Source organism: Oryzias latipes, chromosome 19 (genome assembly GCF_053564925.1).
Source record: "Oryzias latipes strain Hd-rR chromosome 19, Olatipes_Hd-rR_3.1".
Lineage (NCBI taxonomy): Eukaryota > Metazoa > Chordata > Actinopteri > Beloniformes > Adrianichthyidae > Oryzias > Oryzias latipes.
Window position 1 is genome coordinate 7,680,954 of NC_136255.1, and position 17,941 is coordinate 7,698,894.

Sequence of the window (17,941 nt, forward strand, 5' to 3'; positions counted from 1 at the left end):
TAGAAAGAATAGAAAGTCCTTCGGCAGATTTCATTTTCTACAAGGAATCAGTTCTTTCCGGTTTATTTCTTTATTTTTTTATAAAGGGTCAATTAACACTTGACCTTGTCAAATTGATAGATTAATTAAATTTCCGCAATTAATCAAAGGAAAAAGACAATAAAAATACTTAGATATATCAAATCTGTTTCAGTTATTAATTCATAAACTGATTAGAAAATAAAGAAAGTAAAAGAAAATGATTTTGTCTTCTTGAAACTATGATAACTCTTAGTCATTAACAGAAATATTTGCACTTATACACACAGTACACAACACACGACACATTGAATCCATTAAATCTATTGATTGCCAAAACAGTTTAGGTTCTTGAAAAGGGAGTGAGTAGAAGCGGACCTGTTGAATCCCACAGCTAAATTATACTTAACTTTTCTATATAGGTGTCATAATCCAGGTATTAACAAATACAATCATTAAAATACCTAGTATCTAAATAATTTAGTTTTTCTATATTCCACATCAGCCAGAATTCAAAAGAAAGAAACGTAATGAGTTCATAAAAGATTTTTTTTGACAAAAAAGAGAGGTTAGGCAGATGATGTGTTCAAAATAATTGAAAGAGCTCAATATTTGGGGTTGCAAGTGTGTGAGGTGTGATGTTCTGCAGAAGGGAACAGCTTTTAGGCAAAGCCTTCTGACATGAACCCCCTCAATATTGAGCTTAAAAGTGTAAACAACAACTAAATGTGTATTTTTTTCTTTCTTCCACCCTCAGACCGCTCAGGCCTGACCTGTGTGGACAAAATCGAGAAGTGCCAGGAGACCTACCTGCTGGCATTTGAGCACTACATCAACTACCGCAAGCACAACATTCCTCACTTCTGGCCGAAGCTCCTGATGAAGGTGACAGACCTCCGGATGATCGGCGCGTGCCACGCCAGCCGCTTCCTCCACATGAAGGTGGAGTGCCCCAACGAACTCTTCCCCCCACTCTTCCTCGAGGTTTTCGAGGACCAGGAGGTGTGACACAAAGCTGCCATGGTGCAATGGAAAAAGAGGAAGGCTGCGCCAAGCGGAGAATGGGCCATCACTTGTACGGCGGGTCAAGGATGGAGGGAGAGTCTCATCGGCTGTTTGCAGTTTTAAAACTGGAAACATCAAACGCACCAGCAAACATGGGAGTGAGACCAACATTATTTATGTTATGTGGACACCCTCTCCTTCTTCCTACTATGTCAAACCCGTTGTGGGAGCCTTTCTGTCTGAGCACGATCCATGAGAGTTGCAGCCATTTGCCAAGACATGGACACAAAACACGCATGACAGACAAACGCTGCCCAGTTGTTCAGAGCGACGCTCCGCCTCTCCCCCTGGCAGTGGTGGTTTTCAAAGCCCATGTTTCTAGTGTCAAAGCTGGCAACACCTTGCAGTATTACGTCTGGAGAAGTGTTAAAACGCTGATTCAGAAAATATGGACAATGGTGACATGTTGCTGGCAGTCATACAGGCATTCAGCATACACTGAAATTTCAGCGGACTTTTCTGAGCATTTCTTTGGTGAATGTTGGCTGCGGCGAAGCTGACCTCCTCCTTGACTCGATAGCGAGGCGTTCCCGCTTCTCCTCTCCGATTCCGCTGACACGGGTGCTATATTTATAGACGTCTGCTCCAGTTTTATGAAACTGTGGTTTTAAGAATCGAGCAGACCTCAGCTCCATTACCTACCTTCATTTTTTTGTAAGCGGACCGGCTCCGTGATGCGCGGCGCACACACTCGCACACTCACACATGAATGAGCAGATTTGCCTCGTCATTGCCAGTGCTGCCCGTGCCAGCAGCTTGTCGTCTGATGAATGACAATGAAGCCACCTCTCTCTGAGAGACTGCTGCATTGAAGGAAGCATAACAGAAAGTGATAGAACGATGGAGCTGCACTGCGCCGTCACATCCGGGGGGTGGGAGTAAATCTTCCACCTTCTGTCTCCACAGAAGTTTTGTGCAGCAACCCACCAGCAAGACAGCAGAGCTCATGTTGCACACATCCGTCTCTCTTTGTTCGAGACACATTTACACAAATACACACAACTTCACCTCAGAGTAACGAAACGCCTCGTTTTACTGTATGCACTGCGCCGCAGTGTTGATTTTTGCAGCCCGCACCTGCAGGGTTTCTCCAAGTTTGGTCTGCACAGACTGAGCTCAGCGTGGCCCCTCCAGGCTTCCATACGCACCTGCCTTTTTGTTTTTGGTGTTTTGTTTTGTTTTTTGTTTTTTACCATGGGCATGACTGAGAGCAGGCAAATGCAAAGAAGGCTACCATTTACCTCAAAACGGACACACCCCAAGGCTGGGGCAGCAATACTGCCCCTGTGGTGTCAGGCACTACCTCACGTCTGTGGACACGGGACAGCTGCCCACAGCTTACACACGGACACACCAATGGAGGTGGCACAGATGTGCGAATTTTCTTTCATAACACTCAGATGAAACCCTCAGAGCTGTCTTGGTTCATCAGAGCAGTGGTGTTTCATCTGAACTTGGTCCAGATGAAACACCACTGAGGGGCCCCCTGCAAGCTCTTACTGACTCCAGGGAATCGAACTCATGTCTTTTGTTATAAGGGACCAAGTGTCATTTTTTAAATTTTTTTTTTATTTTAATTTCTGTGAAAACAGAATGCAACCCAGACGAAAGGGTAACGAGAGGACCCATAACAGGGTGTCGACCTCTATGACGGCTACAGCGGTTTTTCAACGCTTATCATCAGAACAGGAATATCCAACACATGCCGGTCAAACAGCCTTCGGGATATTAAAACCAGATAATCCAAGCCCACTTTGTTCCTTCCGATTCTAGGGCCAAGTGTGACCAAACGCTCCGCCATAGGAGTACAGCGAAGTGGCAGAGGAGCATGTGGCCCAGATCTGGCAGAAATGCAAAACAGAAGGAGGGAGAAACCGGAACACCAACTTTCTTGCACAACAGCCCTTCAAACCTCCCCCTACCCAAGGGACCCATCCCCATCTCTACCCCAGCCCTTCAAATTGCCCTCTCTGGAGCCCAGCTCATACCGGATTAACCACAGAACCCACTCAGCCAGGCTGGTGGGAGTTTTTGCACTAATGCAGCAGTCCTCCCTGATGGCCCTCCCCTCCCTCATCAAAGTCTGATCGATACTCATTAGTTGGCCCAAGTGGTCCCAAACGGGCTCTGTGTAACAGAGGCTAACAGCTGCCACAGGCACACTGGTTCTGTCCAACATCCACAGCCCACAAATGGAGGGTGGTCCCAGCATCCCAGGAGTCAGTCCCCATTTCAAATCAAAAACCCTGTCTGGCTCTGACCCCAAACCCCATCCAGGTCTCCCCTTATAAGACGTTCTTTAAAGCCCCCCTGAAGCAGAACCAACCATTGAATGTCAAGTAAAGTGAGAATGTGACAATACAGGAGAATCAGGAAGAGTCACTGCAACGATGTGGCCAACGCCCCCCCCCCTACCTCCAAGAGGAAGGAGAGAAGTTTTGGAAACTCCTCTGAAGCTCCCGCACAGCCTCACAGGAACCCCTGCTCCCATGATGCCCCCCACCCCACCCCACATGTGAGGGTCAGACAGAGATCCCACATTCCAGAGATGCAGGCTTGAAGCGCGTCTTTGTTTAAATGTAAAGAAGAAAAGAGTTGTTGAGCTGGCTGGGCCTGTGTGTGGGACAGAGGGGAGATTTTAATGCTGCTTTACCTGCAGAGGGAAAAAATATGATCCCTAAATCAAAATTAGAAGATAGGACTTCAAAAAAAGACTCCTAAAAAAGTGATCAGAGACCTGTGTTTTGTTTTGTTTTTCATTTTTGTCATTGTTTTCTTTCATTTCTGTTTGTATTTTGAGGCTTTAACTGCTCTGTCTAAATGAGAGAAGAATTGGCTGTAGTCACTTTTGACGATGTGTGCAGTGTAACGTAGAGAGCTTCTTTTTCACATCTATTGTTTGTGTCCGTACGCCAACTGATGTGTCTGTCTGTCCAGTTGTCCGTCCCTTTTTATCCGGAGGAACTTACAACCAACATAATAGAAATTTCTTTAATATGTAATATTCTTTTTTTTTTATGAAACAGTTTTGGAGAAAAAAAAAACTGTATATAGAATCCAACCTAAAAAAGAAAAACCGAACTTTCATACCTCACATAACTCAAAGGAACTTGGGAGGAGAGTTTTTGCAGGCACATGTGAAAGTCCCGAGCGGCATATGGAGAGAAAAAAAGATTAAACGCGTCTGTAGGAGCTCCTAAAGGACTCTTTCCTCCAGCTCTGGGGCCCGGTTATTGTTTCAGACGGAAGAACATGCCAGAAGGTGAAACCTTAAAGGCACGGAGCTGAAACGGCCAGAAAACGAGGGACTCTGCAGAGTGTTTTAATGGAACTGAATGTAGCTGACAGATTGATGGGGTGGGGACAGACCCCGCAACCGCACCTCCACACACCAGCAGAACAGATCACGGTGTCAGGCAACATTACAAACAAAAGAAAAACACAAACTGAAAACATTTGTGTTGCCCATCTGCAAGGTGCAGTGCAGCTTTGTGCGTTTTCTGTGTTCAGCTTTCATCCACTTTCCCGCCGCCTGTTCGGTGTAAAAAGTCTGTCATCCCACTCTCATTTAAATGGTGGGGGGGGGGGGAACTGCAGGAATTGTGTAATGCTTGTCACATTTCCACGTGCGCTCCCTCTCACCTGTGCATGCAGATATTCTAAAGTGCCCCGTGACATTCATCATGAACCTGTGCCTCCTTGTTTGCTAAGAGATAACATCCTACCCCCCCCCCCCCCCCCCCCCACCATGATCCTGCCACCACACCTGTGCGCTGTGTGGTGTTTGTGTGTTCACCTGTGGAGCCAGAATCAGCTCATCCAAAGGATTGATGGGGGTGTTGGCAGGAATGGAGGGTGAAGAGATGGGGGGGGGGGGGGGGTCATTGATGCAAGCACCCACATCACCAAAGTTCAGAATGAATCTGTCCCATTTGTCCAAAGTCTCCTTAAAGTCACCCCCCCCCCTCCCTAAAAAAACCCTGCAGAATTCAGAAAATACCCCGAAAAATTCTGTTTGCTGTTCTAAGTTCTGACGACACGCTTCAAAGATGCCCCCCAAGAGTGAAGCCCCCTCTCTACACCAGACTGGTCTGTGCTCAGATGAGTCCTTCAACAGTCTGCCGGGGTTTTGAAAGGCTGGTTTTGTGGGGCTCCAAAGCCCGACCCCTCACAAAACTGGGTTTGAATGTTGACAGTTTGGACCAGAGTGGAATCTGTCTATAACGTCCTGCAATTCTGTTGTTGTGTTCGAGCCCCCCACCCCCATGCCAAATGTAGTAACTAAGACATGCAGGTAGCAAGATGTCTATGCAATCCCCCCCAAGCCCCCCGAGAAGGTGGTCTCAGCGTAACAACAAAGAGCCCGTCTCGATGACGAAATCTAATTTGGCCATGCTTGAATTCCCGAGGCTCTGAGCATGACCCAAAAACCCGGATCGCTGGCCTTGAGCTCGGCCCGTAAATCCCCCAAGCCCCCCTGGGGTCCCAGAGACGAGGAAGGGGGGAGTGGGAATGCTATGGAGAACAAGGATTCCACGGGATGTGATGTTTTTTTGTAAACTGCTCTGAGAGCAGAGTGTGCGCGCGCGTCTGTGTGTGTGTGTGTGAGGCGCTTGGAAGGGGTTTGTTGTAGTCCAGGGCTCTCATAGTTCGGTCGCTTTAGGGCCTCAGAACCCACATTTGTGAAATTCCTGTCTCAAATCTTCATGTCCTGGGAGCAAGACAAGAGGTTAGACATCTAAATGTGAAACCTTTGACTTGTGAGGACGGTTTTTATCGGATTTATATTTAAAGAAATGAAACAGAAAAGTTAAAACCTCCTGAGATGAACCTGCTGACCCTCCATTTTTGCTAAAGCACTTAACTCAAAGCACTTTGAAAGGCTGGACCCCCCCCTTAAAGTGGAGGAATCTTTAGTTCTAATTGTTACTAGATGAAGAAAAAGTTAGTTTGTAACCAAATGCTTTTTGCACCATTTTAATGTTTATTTAAATTAGTTTAAGCCCCAAAAATTCCAGAAGCTTTAGCCTTTAGGCAAATCATTCAACAAAAAAAGAATACATTCTTTTACTTTTGACAAAGTGCAATAGGTCAAAGAGTAATTCGATCTGTTTCGTACATTTAGGGAACTGTTGCATCCTTTCATGAGAGCCTCCTGTCCAAGCGCACACACGTGCAGACACACACACACACACACACACAAATGACTATTTGAGAGTGGGTGAAAGAAGCTATTGAAGGATTCTCTCAGGTAAAAAGGAAAAAACATTTTCTAATAAATGATGATAAACCTTAGAAGAAAAGCCATTGTTCCTTTTGTTTTTTGCTTCTTCTTCTCCTCAATTATCAATTTTCTTGTGCATTTTCTCCAGTGTAGCGCTGAAACAAAAAGAATTGATGTCTGTGTTAATACAAATTGGAGTTGACCTTCACACAGAAATCCTCAGCGGGTCCTTGCTTTATTAAGCCGAAATGAAAAGAATAGTGTTTGGAGTCTTCTTCATGCTGCATGCAGTGGAAGTGGTGGATGGGAAACAGCTGCAGTGGTAGAAATGACCGGATGTCAGACGTTCTGTCAAAGCCCGCGTGGTCCAGTGACACTGCTCCTGGACTCTAAGGCCAAACTAAAACCAGTTTTGTCAGGTTTCATTTCTGGAGAGACAGAATTCAAGTCATTCAAATGTTTGCTTACACAAAGTTTCTGTGTAGGAGGAAATATGATGTTGCGCTTCAAAAAATCTTCTTTACACGGCCAAATGTTTGTTTAAATTAACATTAAAACCTCCCAACTAAGTTTAGAGGGAAAAGTGAAGTAAATGTCCCAAAATAATCCTGTTTACTCAGTCAGGTGAAGACTTCCTGTTAGTTTCAACCAAGCCCCTTGTTCAGATCTACAACCCTCCACGCCACATGTGGGACGACCAGAACCTGAAGCTAATGAAAGGCAGATGGTCGTGATGTGTAACACAAACGCTTAAAGACCCACTCCGATGAAATTTGTGTTTTTAACATGTTCTTGTGGCATTTTCCTGATGATTGAGAACATATATATAAAGAAAATTAAGCTTAAAATTGACTTTCCGAGTATGTCTTTAATTCTTGTGAATCAGGAGCAGACAAAAAAAATCAAGGGGCAGTTCGACAAAGATCTTATTTGTGATGTAGAAAAAACTTTGACGCTCACATGCGTTATCTACAGAGAAAATACATAAAAGCAAAAGACGAAATACTGCAAACCTTTAGATTTAAAAAAATGAAAAACAAGTTTTTACCTATTGATATTTCTGCAGAGTGGAAAGATAAAGTTTTTCGCGTCCTGCTGAAGGATTTCAGGTCAATTTTATAGCTTTTTGTTTTCACCTCAAGGATTTATTAATCAGATTATCTTCAAAACGTTCGCTAAGACATTAGAATACTGGAGATAAATCTGATTTAATGAAAAAAGCTTTACTGATTTGTAAGAGGAAATTAAAAATCGGATGTCTTACTTAGATATCCGATGAGGAATATTACATTAAGCCTAATAGAATCTTGATTTGAATAATTTGATGGCGTTTCTGTTCGTTTGAACAGAAAGTTGGCTGTGACTGAATGGCAGAACAGGACACAAAGTCAGCCAAATCTTCGGCTGTTCTGTAAATACAATAGTTAAAAATAGTGTTTTTTATTTTATGCTGAAATTATTTATGTCCTTTAATGGTTCTTTCATTTTTTTAAATTCAAAAATGTTCTTTAATCTGGTTCAGCATCAAAATTCCTAACATTTAGATTATTTTCCTTTCATGAGTGTATCTTCTAAAAAAACACATTTATTTGTTCAAAAAGCCATCATCATCATCATCATGTTTGTGTACATTTTTGCTTTTCTCCTGAGCAAATGCCTGAAAGTTCAGTCCTTTCCCTGACATTTCCAGTCGCTGCACCTCCTGTCCTCTAAGGTCGCGGTGACGGCAGCAGCATTGTCCACGCCGTCACGCTACTCCAGAACCTACAGAGGGACTGAGGTTGCTGCACACCGTTGTGCCGGGAAATGGACATGTGGCAGGGATAAGCATGCTAATGCTGTGCTTGTTGTGTCTGGGCTGTACATTTGACCGCAAAAGCCCCTTTTTTAGGTTGTGGCACTGAAAAGTTTCTATACAGCAGGGTGTAGATGATGCCAACAGAGGATAAAGGAAAAAAGCGTTTTAAGATCTTTAAACCTTCAAAAGTAGATTGCAAAAACCCGGACCAGATGAAAAAATTCAGCCTGCGATGACTCCAACAAATATGAACTTTACTGCAGGTTTTCAGGCAAAGCTGCCTTTAATTCCAACTCCCATTAAATGATCCCTTATTGATGGCTTGAGTTGACCTCCTCTTGGCATCATGTTTGGACATCAGCAGAGATTGATTATGAAAACTGTGGAATTTTATCTCGTGACAAGATTTATGTTCAGAGTTAATAACCCCTGGAAATCATTTTTTAAAGTTGCACACATTCTGATTAAATACTAAATCTAAACTAGTTGGCAACAGCAATGTAATTTAAAAACTGTAAAACACGTACCTGCATTAAAAAAATGTCTTTGCTACAAAGTAAAAGTTAAAACAACCATGTTATCAACGTTTTTAGAATAAATTTAGAGAACTATAGCAAATAAAAATAAATACGAAAAAGGGTTGGGTCATATTTTTTCCAGTTTCACGCAAAAGATTAATTTATTGATAATTTAGTCATCCTAAATAGCGATATTAGCTTAAATGTATATGTTGTATGTTATTCGATTATCAACTAAAAACTTTGCCATGCAATAACAAAACTGTGCCACAAGGTGGTGATGGAGGGTCCAAGAGAATACAATGTTAAATAAGGTTTAAGCCTTATCTTTACCAAATTCATGTCTCAGTTATTGATCAAAAACAAATTTAAGCAAACAATTTACCATTTTTGAATTCTTTGAGGCAGATTAAGAGCCTCTGGAGGCTGACTGTGGTATTGCGCTTTTGGTCAAGGTGTAGGATAAATAAATATTAGGAAAAAAGGTTTTTGAGCTACAAAAGTGCCACAAGTTTTGTGTTTGGACACATTTATCATTTCAAATTATAATTAAAATCACCCATAGTTGTCGTGACATCAACAAACGCTATAATTCTGCTTTTACTGTCTTAAACTAATAGACAAACAGGAAAGTCAATGCAAAGACAGCTAAGAATGTACACAAAGAGCTGATTTATCTATAATTACAGATTCACAGTAGATGAGAATTTAAAAAGGTGACTTAGTGTAGAGAATATAAAACAAATGTCTGGTAAATTAGCAGGCTTTCTATCTGTTCAGAGATTCTCTGGTTTGATGAAATTGCCTCAAAGTGTGTTCACCGAGCTCCTCATCATCCAGCATCCTTTCCTCATCCTCTGTTCTGCCAACACACTCAGATCATCAGCTCTTCTGCTGCCTGGAGCTCGAAGGACTGTCCTGCAGGGCCTCCGTCGGAGCATTTGTGTCCTTCATCCTGTTTGGAGTCACTTTCTGCAGCACCAGCACGTCACTAAAACAGCCTCCTCACTGTTCCTCCTCTCACTGCTCCCCATCGATGCATGACAGAAAACCACCAGGCTCTTTGTGTGTTTTCAAAAAATCTGCGCTTCAAGAAGAAGTTTCACTGCTCCGCCAGCTTGCTCATGCAAGTCCATTGGAAAGATATCAGCTATTTATTTTAGTGCCCATTATGTTTTTTTAAGGTTCCTGGACTCTGTTTTGGTGTCTGGCTGCTGGTGGGCTTATTTTATGCACATTTGTATTACTTCATTTCCAAAATATATGTTCATATATGTTCATATAGGTGCACAATGCCAAGGTGCAGCCAGTTCATTTTACTTGATCAAATACAAAAAAATGTCCATGACAGATTGATGCATTTGAGTAAATGTTTTGCAAAGCTTACGTGTGGAAAACATGTCAGCACATGCGTTTAGTGGCATTGTAGTGAAAAAAGGAGCTAACACTTTGCAGAAACGAAGCTCTGCCGCTTTGGTTTTTGGACTCTGCTTGGGGTGACTGACATCAAATTCTGTGATGTTCACATCCTCCCAAAAGCTGTTCATGCAAACCAGCATTTACAGACAAAAAAAAGCCATTTGTGCTGCTTTCTACCACTTTTGCTGTGGGTCCTTGCTTCCCTGTGACTGCAGAGAAAACTACGCAAAAGCTCTGACACTCCAGGGTCCATTTTTGGGATTACAGACTTCCAGAAGGTGCCAAAAATCGGACTTTAGATGTATTTTCTGACATGTCGGACAGCTCTTTGTGAAAACAGTCAACTCTGATTACCTCTGGACACGGTGACAGTGGAGTAAAGCCCCTGCCTGCACTGTTTTTTGCCTCAAACTTTATCGGTTTCTTTTTATGAACAGGAGTCATCACTTTTGAGTCTGATGTGGCAAAAAAAGTAGCGGAAAACAAAGAGGACAGCAAATGTACTTATGAATTAAATGTTATCAGCCCTTTAAAAATCATTTTGACTCAGGCAGACATGATTTATCTCTTTAAACAAAACCTTGTTAAATCCAGCGCCTTGGACTGTGGATTATTTCTCAGCCAAGAATGAAAAGGCTGCCTCTGAGTTGGACTTTTTGTTGTTTTGTTGTGAGATTTTCATTCAATGAAACAAGTTTATGGCAGATTTTTCCTAAACCGTAATCTGTTTCTGCAGAATCTTAACATTTGGGGGTGAAATGAGTTAAAAAGCTTTTGAACATTTTTTTAGAAATAAAAATATAAAAAGACCAAAAAGCAAGATATGAGCAACGTTGGCCTCAATTCAGCAGCTTGACTCAATCATTTTTTAACTATGCTTAACCGTTAAATGTTAAGCCCAGACAACTTTAGAAACCCTCTTTTTAGTTGTAGACCTCAAACTAATTCTTTTTCAAGTTTCCTTTGGCATTCTTGCTTGAAAAACAACAGAATACTATTAACCTGTGAATGCACCATTTATTTGAAGTAGCAGAGCTATGAAGCAAACCCAACAAATTGAAGCCCAGATGCGTCTGTTGAGGGTTCCAATATGCAAAAACGTCAGACCGCTATGCAGAGCAGCAGGAACGTCACTGAGGTTAGTAAACGTCAAGTATAGACAACTGCATAACAAACAATACGTTTTTTGTCCTTTTTTAGTGGTTTTGTTCTTCTGTGAAAGCATTTAAGCAGCAAAAAGAATTCTGAGATAAACCGATCTGTGTCAATTCTCAAGAAACGTCTCCCACAAACCATTTCCTGTTTTACTGTGTACTTTTTAATGTTCTTTCTACCAAGTACATTTAAAGCCACACCGTCATACTCCGTCAAATGACATCAGACCTGAAAAAGAAGAAGATCCGGGTTAGATAAAGGTCTTTTTGGCATCACTCGGCCGTCGGAAACCACCTTGTTTTTTTAGATTTGTGTCACGGACGCCGTTAGATTTTAAGGTTGTCAGTCAGAAAAACGTGAAATTTATCAGGAATTTCTAACAATTAAAATAGTTGTGTTGTCTTTGTGTTAACTTTAGTATCAGTAAAGGTCACTCATGTTGAAACATGAAGCTGGTCTCTAAAAAGCCAGAAATCAGGTTTGGGACTCCTGAACATTTTTTATTTTGTCTCTTTAGCTTTTTTGTCATATTTTTATTTTTCCCTTTGAGTTTAGACCTGATAACTGACTTACGGTGTTAATAATTTGCAAAAGAATCCACATTAATGTAGGTGAGCATACTGATAGAAGGGGCAGGCTGTAGATACTAGAATATATTGATGTCTCTTTAACGGGCTGATACCATCCAGTCGCTAGCAGTTGTAGCACTTTCATGCCTCAAAAGAATAGCAAAAAAGTTTCTTCCTCGTCTGCAGCTAAATGAAAAAAAAAAAAAATGATTGCAACTTCGTGCCAAAAGAATGCAATTTCCTAAAACGCTGTGTACAATCAAAAGTTGCAATGAATTTCTTGAGAGACGTTAAGTTTAGACCTAGAAAAGTAGAAGACTTCTTTGAGCTGCACCTCTCATTACTCATGCCAAACTCCTTTGCACTTTTCAGCTTCTTCTTTTATGTTGCTGATGAGATTGCTCACCACAAGAGAAATTATACCTTTGTCCAGATTCAGGATTGTTTGCATCCTGATCCACGACTGGACAATTACACGGCCAACAGAATCATCGAGAAAAGCCAAAGGAAACTGTCACTGAAGCTGCAGTTGTGCAGCTTCATAGTATGCAACAGAGGCGATGGCGGATATGCAGGATTTACAAGGCCATTTTGACTTTACCAGTCAGATTTTCCTTTTTGAGACATTACAAGTTCACTTCCTGTCATAAGAGATGTTTTCATGGTCTTTTACATGAGTAAAGTGCTTTTTTTTTATCAGTTCTTTCCTGTTTATTTATCTTGAGTTGTAATCGGTGTCAAAGAACAGATAAAATGTTTAACATCTAACTTCCGCTATGAAAGTGCAGCTTTACACAAACTACTTAAAAACATCTTATTGTATGCTGAACACACACACCTGTGAGACAACTCCACTGTGACCCCCCCCCCCCCCCCCCCACACACACACACACACACACACACACACCTGACCTGGACCTGTCCTCCATGCTGCTCCTGCTCTTTTCACCGCCTCATCCTCCAGTGTGAGTACAGGTTTACTTTACTGGCTGCTTAAAACAGGTCCAGACAATCAAAGTGTTGGTAAATGTCAGTGTTTGTAACTTCAAATCTCTTTGTTTTTTTTGTTTTTTTATTTTGGACCAGCAAATTTAAAAGAACAAGATATTTTTATGGTAATTGTTGCTGGTCCATTTTTCAAAATATTTCTGTAATAAATATGTGACCAAATGTTTATTTCAGAGGTCTGTTTTGCTCTCTCATTTTTTCAGCTGAGTGTTGACAGCTGGAAGGTTTTCATGACTGGATTGATAAATTAAATCTATTTAAAAAACAACAACAGCTCTTTGTGTCTTTGCTGTGGTTCCAGAGTCACTCTATTCTCAGAGCCATTTGTTGCAACAACTGCTTGGTTTTGCGATGTCACTCATTCATGTTTTGACAAATTGTTTCTAGTTTTAAAAAAAATTAATATTTGAATATCCATTGTTACCATGGTAACAAGAAGGTTTGATAAATTGCCTGAAGAAAGTTCTTCATCTGACAGAGAGAGGATTAGGGGAAGGAACAAACAAGAGACAATAAGGATGTCATAGCATGACCAATAATAAAAAAGTATCAGGAGTACTAAACACAGGAATCTTCTGCATCTCAGCGTTTGGTTTTCTATTTTATACACAGGCAGGAAATGTAGGTGAAAAAAAATGTATTTTAATATTTTAAAAAGATATACTGAGGGGGAAAAACACCAAATGAAGAGTTTCTATAAAATAATTAAATATAACTCTGAATTAGTTATATATTTTTAAAATTAGTCTACAGTTTGTCAAATGAGAAAACAGTTCAAATTAAATAGGTGGAAACAACAGACTATATAATATTTTATATGTTTAAAACACATCTAATGAAAGGCTGTTGGTTTTTATATTCTCATTTAACTTTCCAAAAAATTTTTCCTGTTATTTCATCTTTTTTTATTTTACTTAAAAGTACAAGTGTAAATGTATCTTATTATTTTTTGAAGTACAAATAAAGATGTTTTTAACCTCTTTTTCAATTTATAAACATGTATGTATCAAGATCAGGAAGTAGTTTTCTTACAAGCATAGCCTTTTCTTTTGTATTTTGCCAACACTTGTGCAGAAAGCGCAACAAAACGTGTCACATTTAGATTTCAAAGTGACCAAGGAGCCAGAGTCAGCTGATAGTTTTCATTTCATTTGTTTTATTTTAAGTAAAAAAATACCTATTTAATAATTGTGAGGGAAATAAACAGGTGGAAGCAAAACCAACTATTTTCAATCTGAGAGCACAGAAAAAACAAAGAATTAGCGAAATGGAGACTCACAAGGACAATTGAACCAAAAACTCAACCCAAGGAAGAGTAACTGAAAGGAAGTAAAGTCGCAAAAACTTCGGATGAAAAATCTGATTTTCAGAATTTAATGATTAGAAGTAAAACAAAAAGATCTATATACACAGGAACTCTCCCCTCGTTTCTTTTGGGAAAACATGTCCTAGTGTTGTATGGATGTTTGTAAAGGTAATATTTTGCAGGGAGTTAGATTAGCTGGACTGAGTTAGATCTGCTGTTATATCTTTCTTAGAAAAACAAAAAAACAAAGGGAGAGAAAATGAAATTTCTAGAATTTCTTGACCTTAACAGGCTCCTAATATCCTAAAATGAAGCCTAACAGAGTTGGGGGTGTTTTACTATCCGTGCAGGACAGGCTCACCTTCCTTGGGAGGAGCATGTTTGCATAATTGAAGAGGGGTGTTCTTTACAGTAGCATGCAGCTGCTGTGAAAACGCAGTGGGCTGAAGTAATGGCTAAATGAGGAATAAACAACATTTGTCTGCTCAAATCAGTGTCAAAGAAGAAGAAACGGCCCAGCGCCACATGTCACAGCACGTCCTGTCTGACTTATTGACAAATAAACTCACATGTCCCACTTTGAGCAGAGTGGGTTTCCAGTTTAAGTGGGACAACAGTGGAGTTGAGTGACTTTTCCAAGGAAAAAAACAATCAAGTCAACAGATCGACTGAAATTTTAATGCGGGGTCCTTCCTGAACAAATATGTGAGCTGTGAAAGCCGGACGTGTAAAGGAGGATGTAGGGCACAGGGCTGAGACGGGCTCACAGGTTAAACGAGGTCATTCAGTTTGAAAGTTCATCTCCATCTGGTGGTTGAATGGAAAAGCTAAAAACAGCGACAGAACAAGAAGTGTCCAACTGCACCAATCAAAGTTTTTCCCAAAGGATTAGAAATGTTTGCTTCCTCTTCTTGTGTCGCTTTGTGTTCATGCCAGCTGTTTGTGTCAGGGTTGGTGGAAAACCAAAAAGCAGAGGCAAGGTCACACAAAAAAGAATCAAATAAAAAGCAAAGAAAAATATAAACACTAAAGGGAATGTGGTGGAGACAGCAGCATCTGAAACTTTGTTTTGGTGCGTATTCTGACTCTGGAAAATTTCAAAACAGGTACAAAGACTTTCTGCACACCCCTCTTCTGAGTTTCCTGATCCCAAATATTGCCTCAGTCACATGCACCTTATAGGTGATGATGGTTTTAGGGTTGTCAGAGAGTCGTGTCTAGCAGTTCCTATTCGACAATTCCAGCCACCATAAGGGAAGTCATAAAAATGGAAGGTACCATTGTTGTGCATGTGGTAAGTGTATTGTGAAGTATTTGTAAGGAAAATGTAAGTTACACGCACCCATGACATACAGCTGATGCTGTTGTAATGCTGCACTTTAGTCGTTAGTAAGGTGCAAGAACTGACTGCATGCAAATGCTGCACCCACGGGGTTTGCACATGATACACAAACCATGGTCTATTTATCTTATTTTTTCATTTTTAAAGCTATGTCCACACCAAACATGCAAGGTGTGTTTAGCCCATGGTGTCTTTACTGGATTAGCAGGAAAAGACATCTTCTTCTTCTGCTACTGTTTACTAGCTCATGTGTGCCACCTACAGTTGAGGAGTCTTGGGGCTGTATTGTTAAAGTGTTGCAAATCTTGTGAATGTTGCTCCAGGCATTTTCTTTCACAGTTCTGTTGCGATATAATGAAAGACTTGGTGTCATGTAATTCCAGTTGGGCACAAAGGGACGTCATCTAAACATTACTACCAAAAGGCCCTGACTGGTCAAAGTTTAACCTGATTCAACTTTTAACGTGTATTCAACTGCCACGCGTTTTGTACGTAGAGCCAGAAAATTGTCTTAAAAATATGTGAGTTTTGAATGCGCAAGCCTAAAACTGCATCTTTACACAGACTTTTCCTTTGACGTGTTTGCTTGAACGCGCCTTGCCGAGGTCGGTGGGAGCGTAGCTTAACATCCAGGCTGCACTCAAGGGAAGCACAAGGAGTGCACACCTTTCACCTGAACGGCACTAAGGGGCTCCTTGCGTAGTGTGCAGGATTTGGGGGGATTAAAAACAAAAAAATCCACATGACACGTCTGCATCTCACCCGCTTCACTCGTACTTATCCTTATTTGTTGTTTACCTGTCGCCTGCAGCATGCCTGTTGAAAAAACGGGAATGAAGGTTTTTGCTCCAAAAGCTCACTGAGTGGTCTACACCCTTGTATCTGCTGTGGGTCACCTGCGTGCCCAGTACAGGATTACCCAATTTTTGCCCACAGACAGCCTGTGTCCAGCTATGACTAAAGCATTATGACAGAATGGAGTCTGAGACTGGCCAATGCATGCACTTTAGAGATTCTGCCTGGCAGCAAACCTGTCTAGACAACTACCATCTGTGCCACAACCTCCTTTTTTTAGGCTTTGCTTTTGCTGCCAGTGCAAACATGTTCAGACATTGGGAGCAGATCTTCAAAAAAAGTTCCTTGACATGGATTTGATAGGCTTTCCTCTGACATAAAAACAAAACAAACATCACGGGTCATTTAGTTTGGAAAGTGGGATCTGAAAGGGTGAATTATGAAAACAAAAATGCATCAAGAATTCAAAGGCAACTGACATATCTATGTCCATATTCACAAATATCCCTGACACAAGGGTCAATCAGCTATGACTTGTTTTGATCGCTGCTACCACAGTCTACAATACCATCAGTGTCTACACAAAGTATTTAAGGATTACTTACAGTTCTTTGTGCCTCCCTCCTAATCATGTCTGTATTGCACTTCTGTTGTAACCAGATCTGCTTTTTCTCATGTGGTATACCAGAAGTGATCAATTATGAGAAAAACTTGCCTGATAATCCCCAGATTAGCTGCTGTTTGCTTGTTTGTCTTGCACTACAATCTCTTTCTATGATAGATCTAATTCACGTCCTTCTGATGGTGATTAATTTTTCCTCAACCGATTTTCAAACCAAAGACACCCAAAACACTCTTAGTTACAAAGTTGAACCGCTTTGATCTAAAAACGTTGGGATTATTAGCCTTCCTGCTTAGTGACATCAGAGCTTTTAAAAAAAGATTAAGCTATCTCAAAACATAATCTTAATCATCAAATATAATTAATTATGTTTAACATGTTTTTACAGGTGTTTTAGTTGTTTCTCCAAAGATGTTAATGTGGGAGTTGCACCTTCAGATAAAATAAAAGCATTTCAATGGGCCTTTTAGATGAACGTTTACTTCGTAATCTTCATGGTTAGGAAACCATCAGCAGCTCTTAAACAGGTCAGCTGACATGATGGGTAGACAGTATTCTGTCTGGTCCTCTTAAAAACCTTTTGTCCTTGAGAAACCTTGGATCATTTTACATAAGAAGTGTGATCACAAGAATTCTGACACTTTAATCATTGGAAGCAATAAATCAGGATAACTTGCCTGCATGGCATCATCATGTTTGGTGACATATTGTTTGGAGAGAGCAGACGATGCAAATATGACCTGGATATGTGAGAATCTGGAGTTTCATTTATTTATTCACAGGCTTTTACCAATGATAATCCCATATGAGAGTGTTTCTTTGTCTCACAGTCCGGTCAACAGCAGAGACCCATATCTGTGTCAGATTTATAAAAAGTACAAATTGCTGACATTACTTTAAATTAAAATCCTAATCCATTGGTTTTCAATTTATTTTAAAAGCATTCCCAGTGGTCTTTTTAATTATGATTTTGCCATTTTAGCCAATTGCAAAAAACCTGTGTCGTTTTCTGGGACAGTTTCTGCAGAATTGTGGATGGGACTGTTGCCACAGAGCAACTCCATGTCCATCACCCATCTGTATACACACTCTTTCACTATAA

The 17,941-nt window shown here is 40.8% G+C and overlaps 1 protein-coding gene across 3 annotated transcripts in view; it reads left to right on the top strand.

The window, feature by feature from the left end:
• Window positions 1-6,386, top strand: part of thra (thyroid hormone receptor alpha) — a 179,404-nt gene extending 173,018 nt beyond the window's left edge. For 2 of the 3 annotated variants that reach the window (XM_023949083.2, XM_078936948.1), the window contains one exon: window positions 776-6,386. In XM_023949083.2, the coding sequence (XP_023804851.1) occupies window positions 776-1,026 (251 nt within the window). In that variant the 3' untranslated portion in view covers window positions 1,027-6,386. 3 annotated transcript variants of the gene reach the window in all.
• Window positions 6,387-17,941: the final 11,555 nt, after the last annotated feature.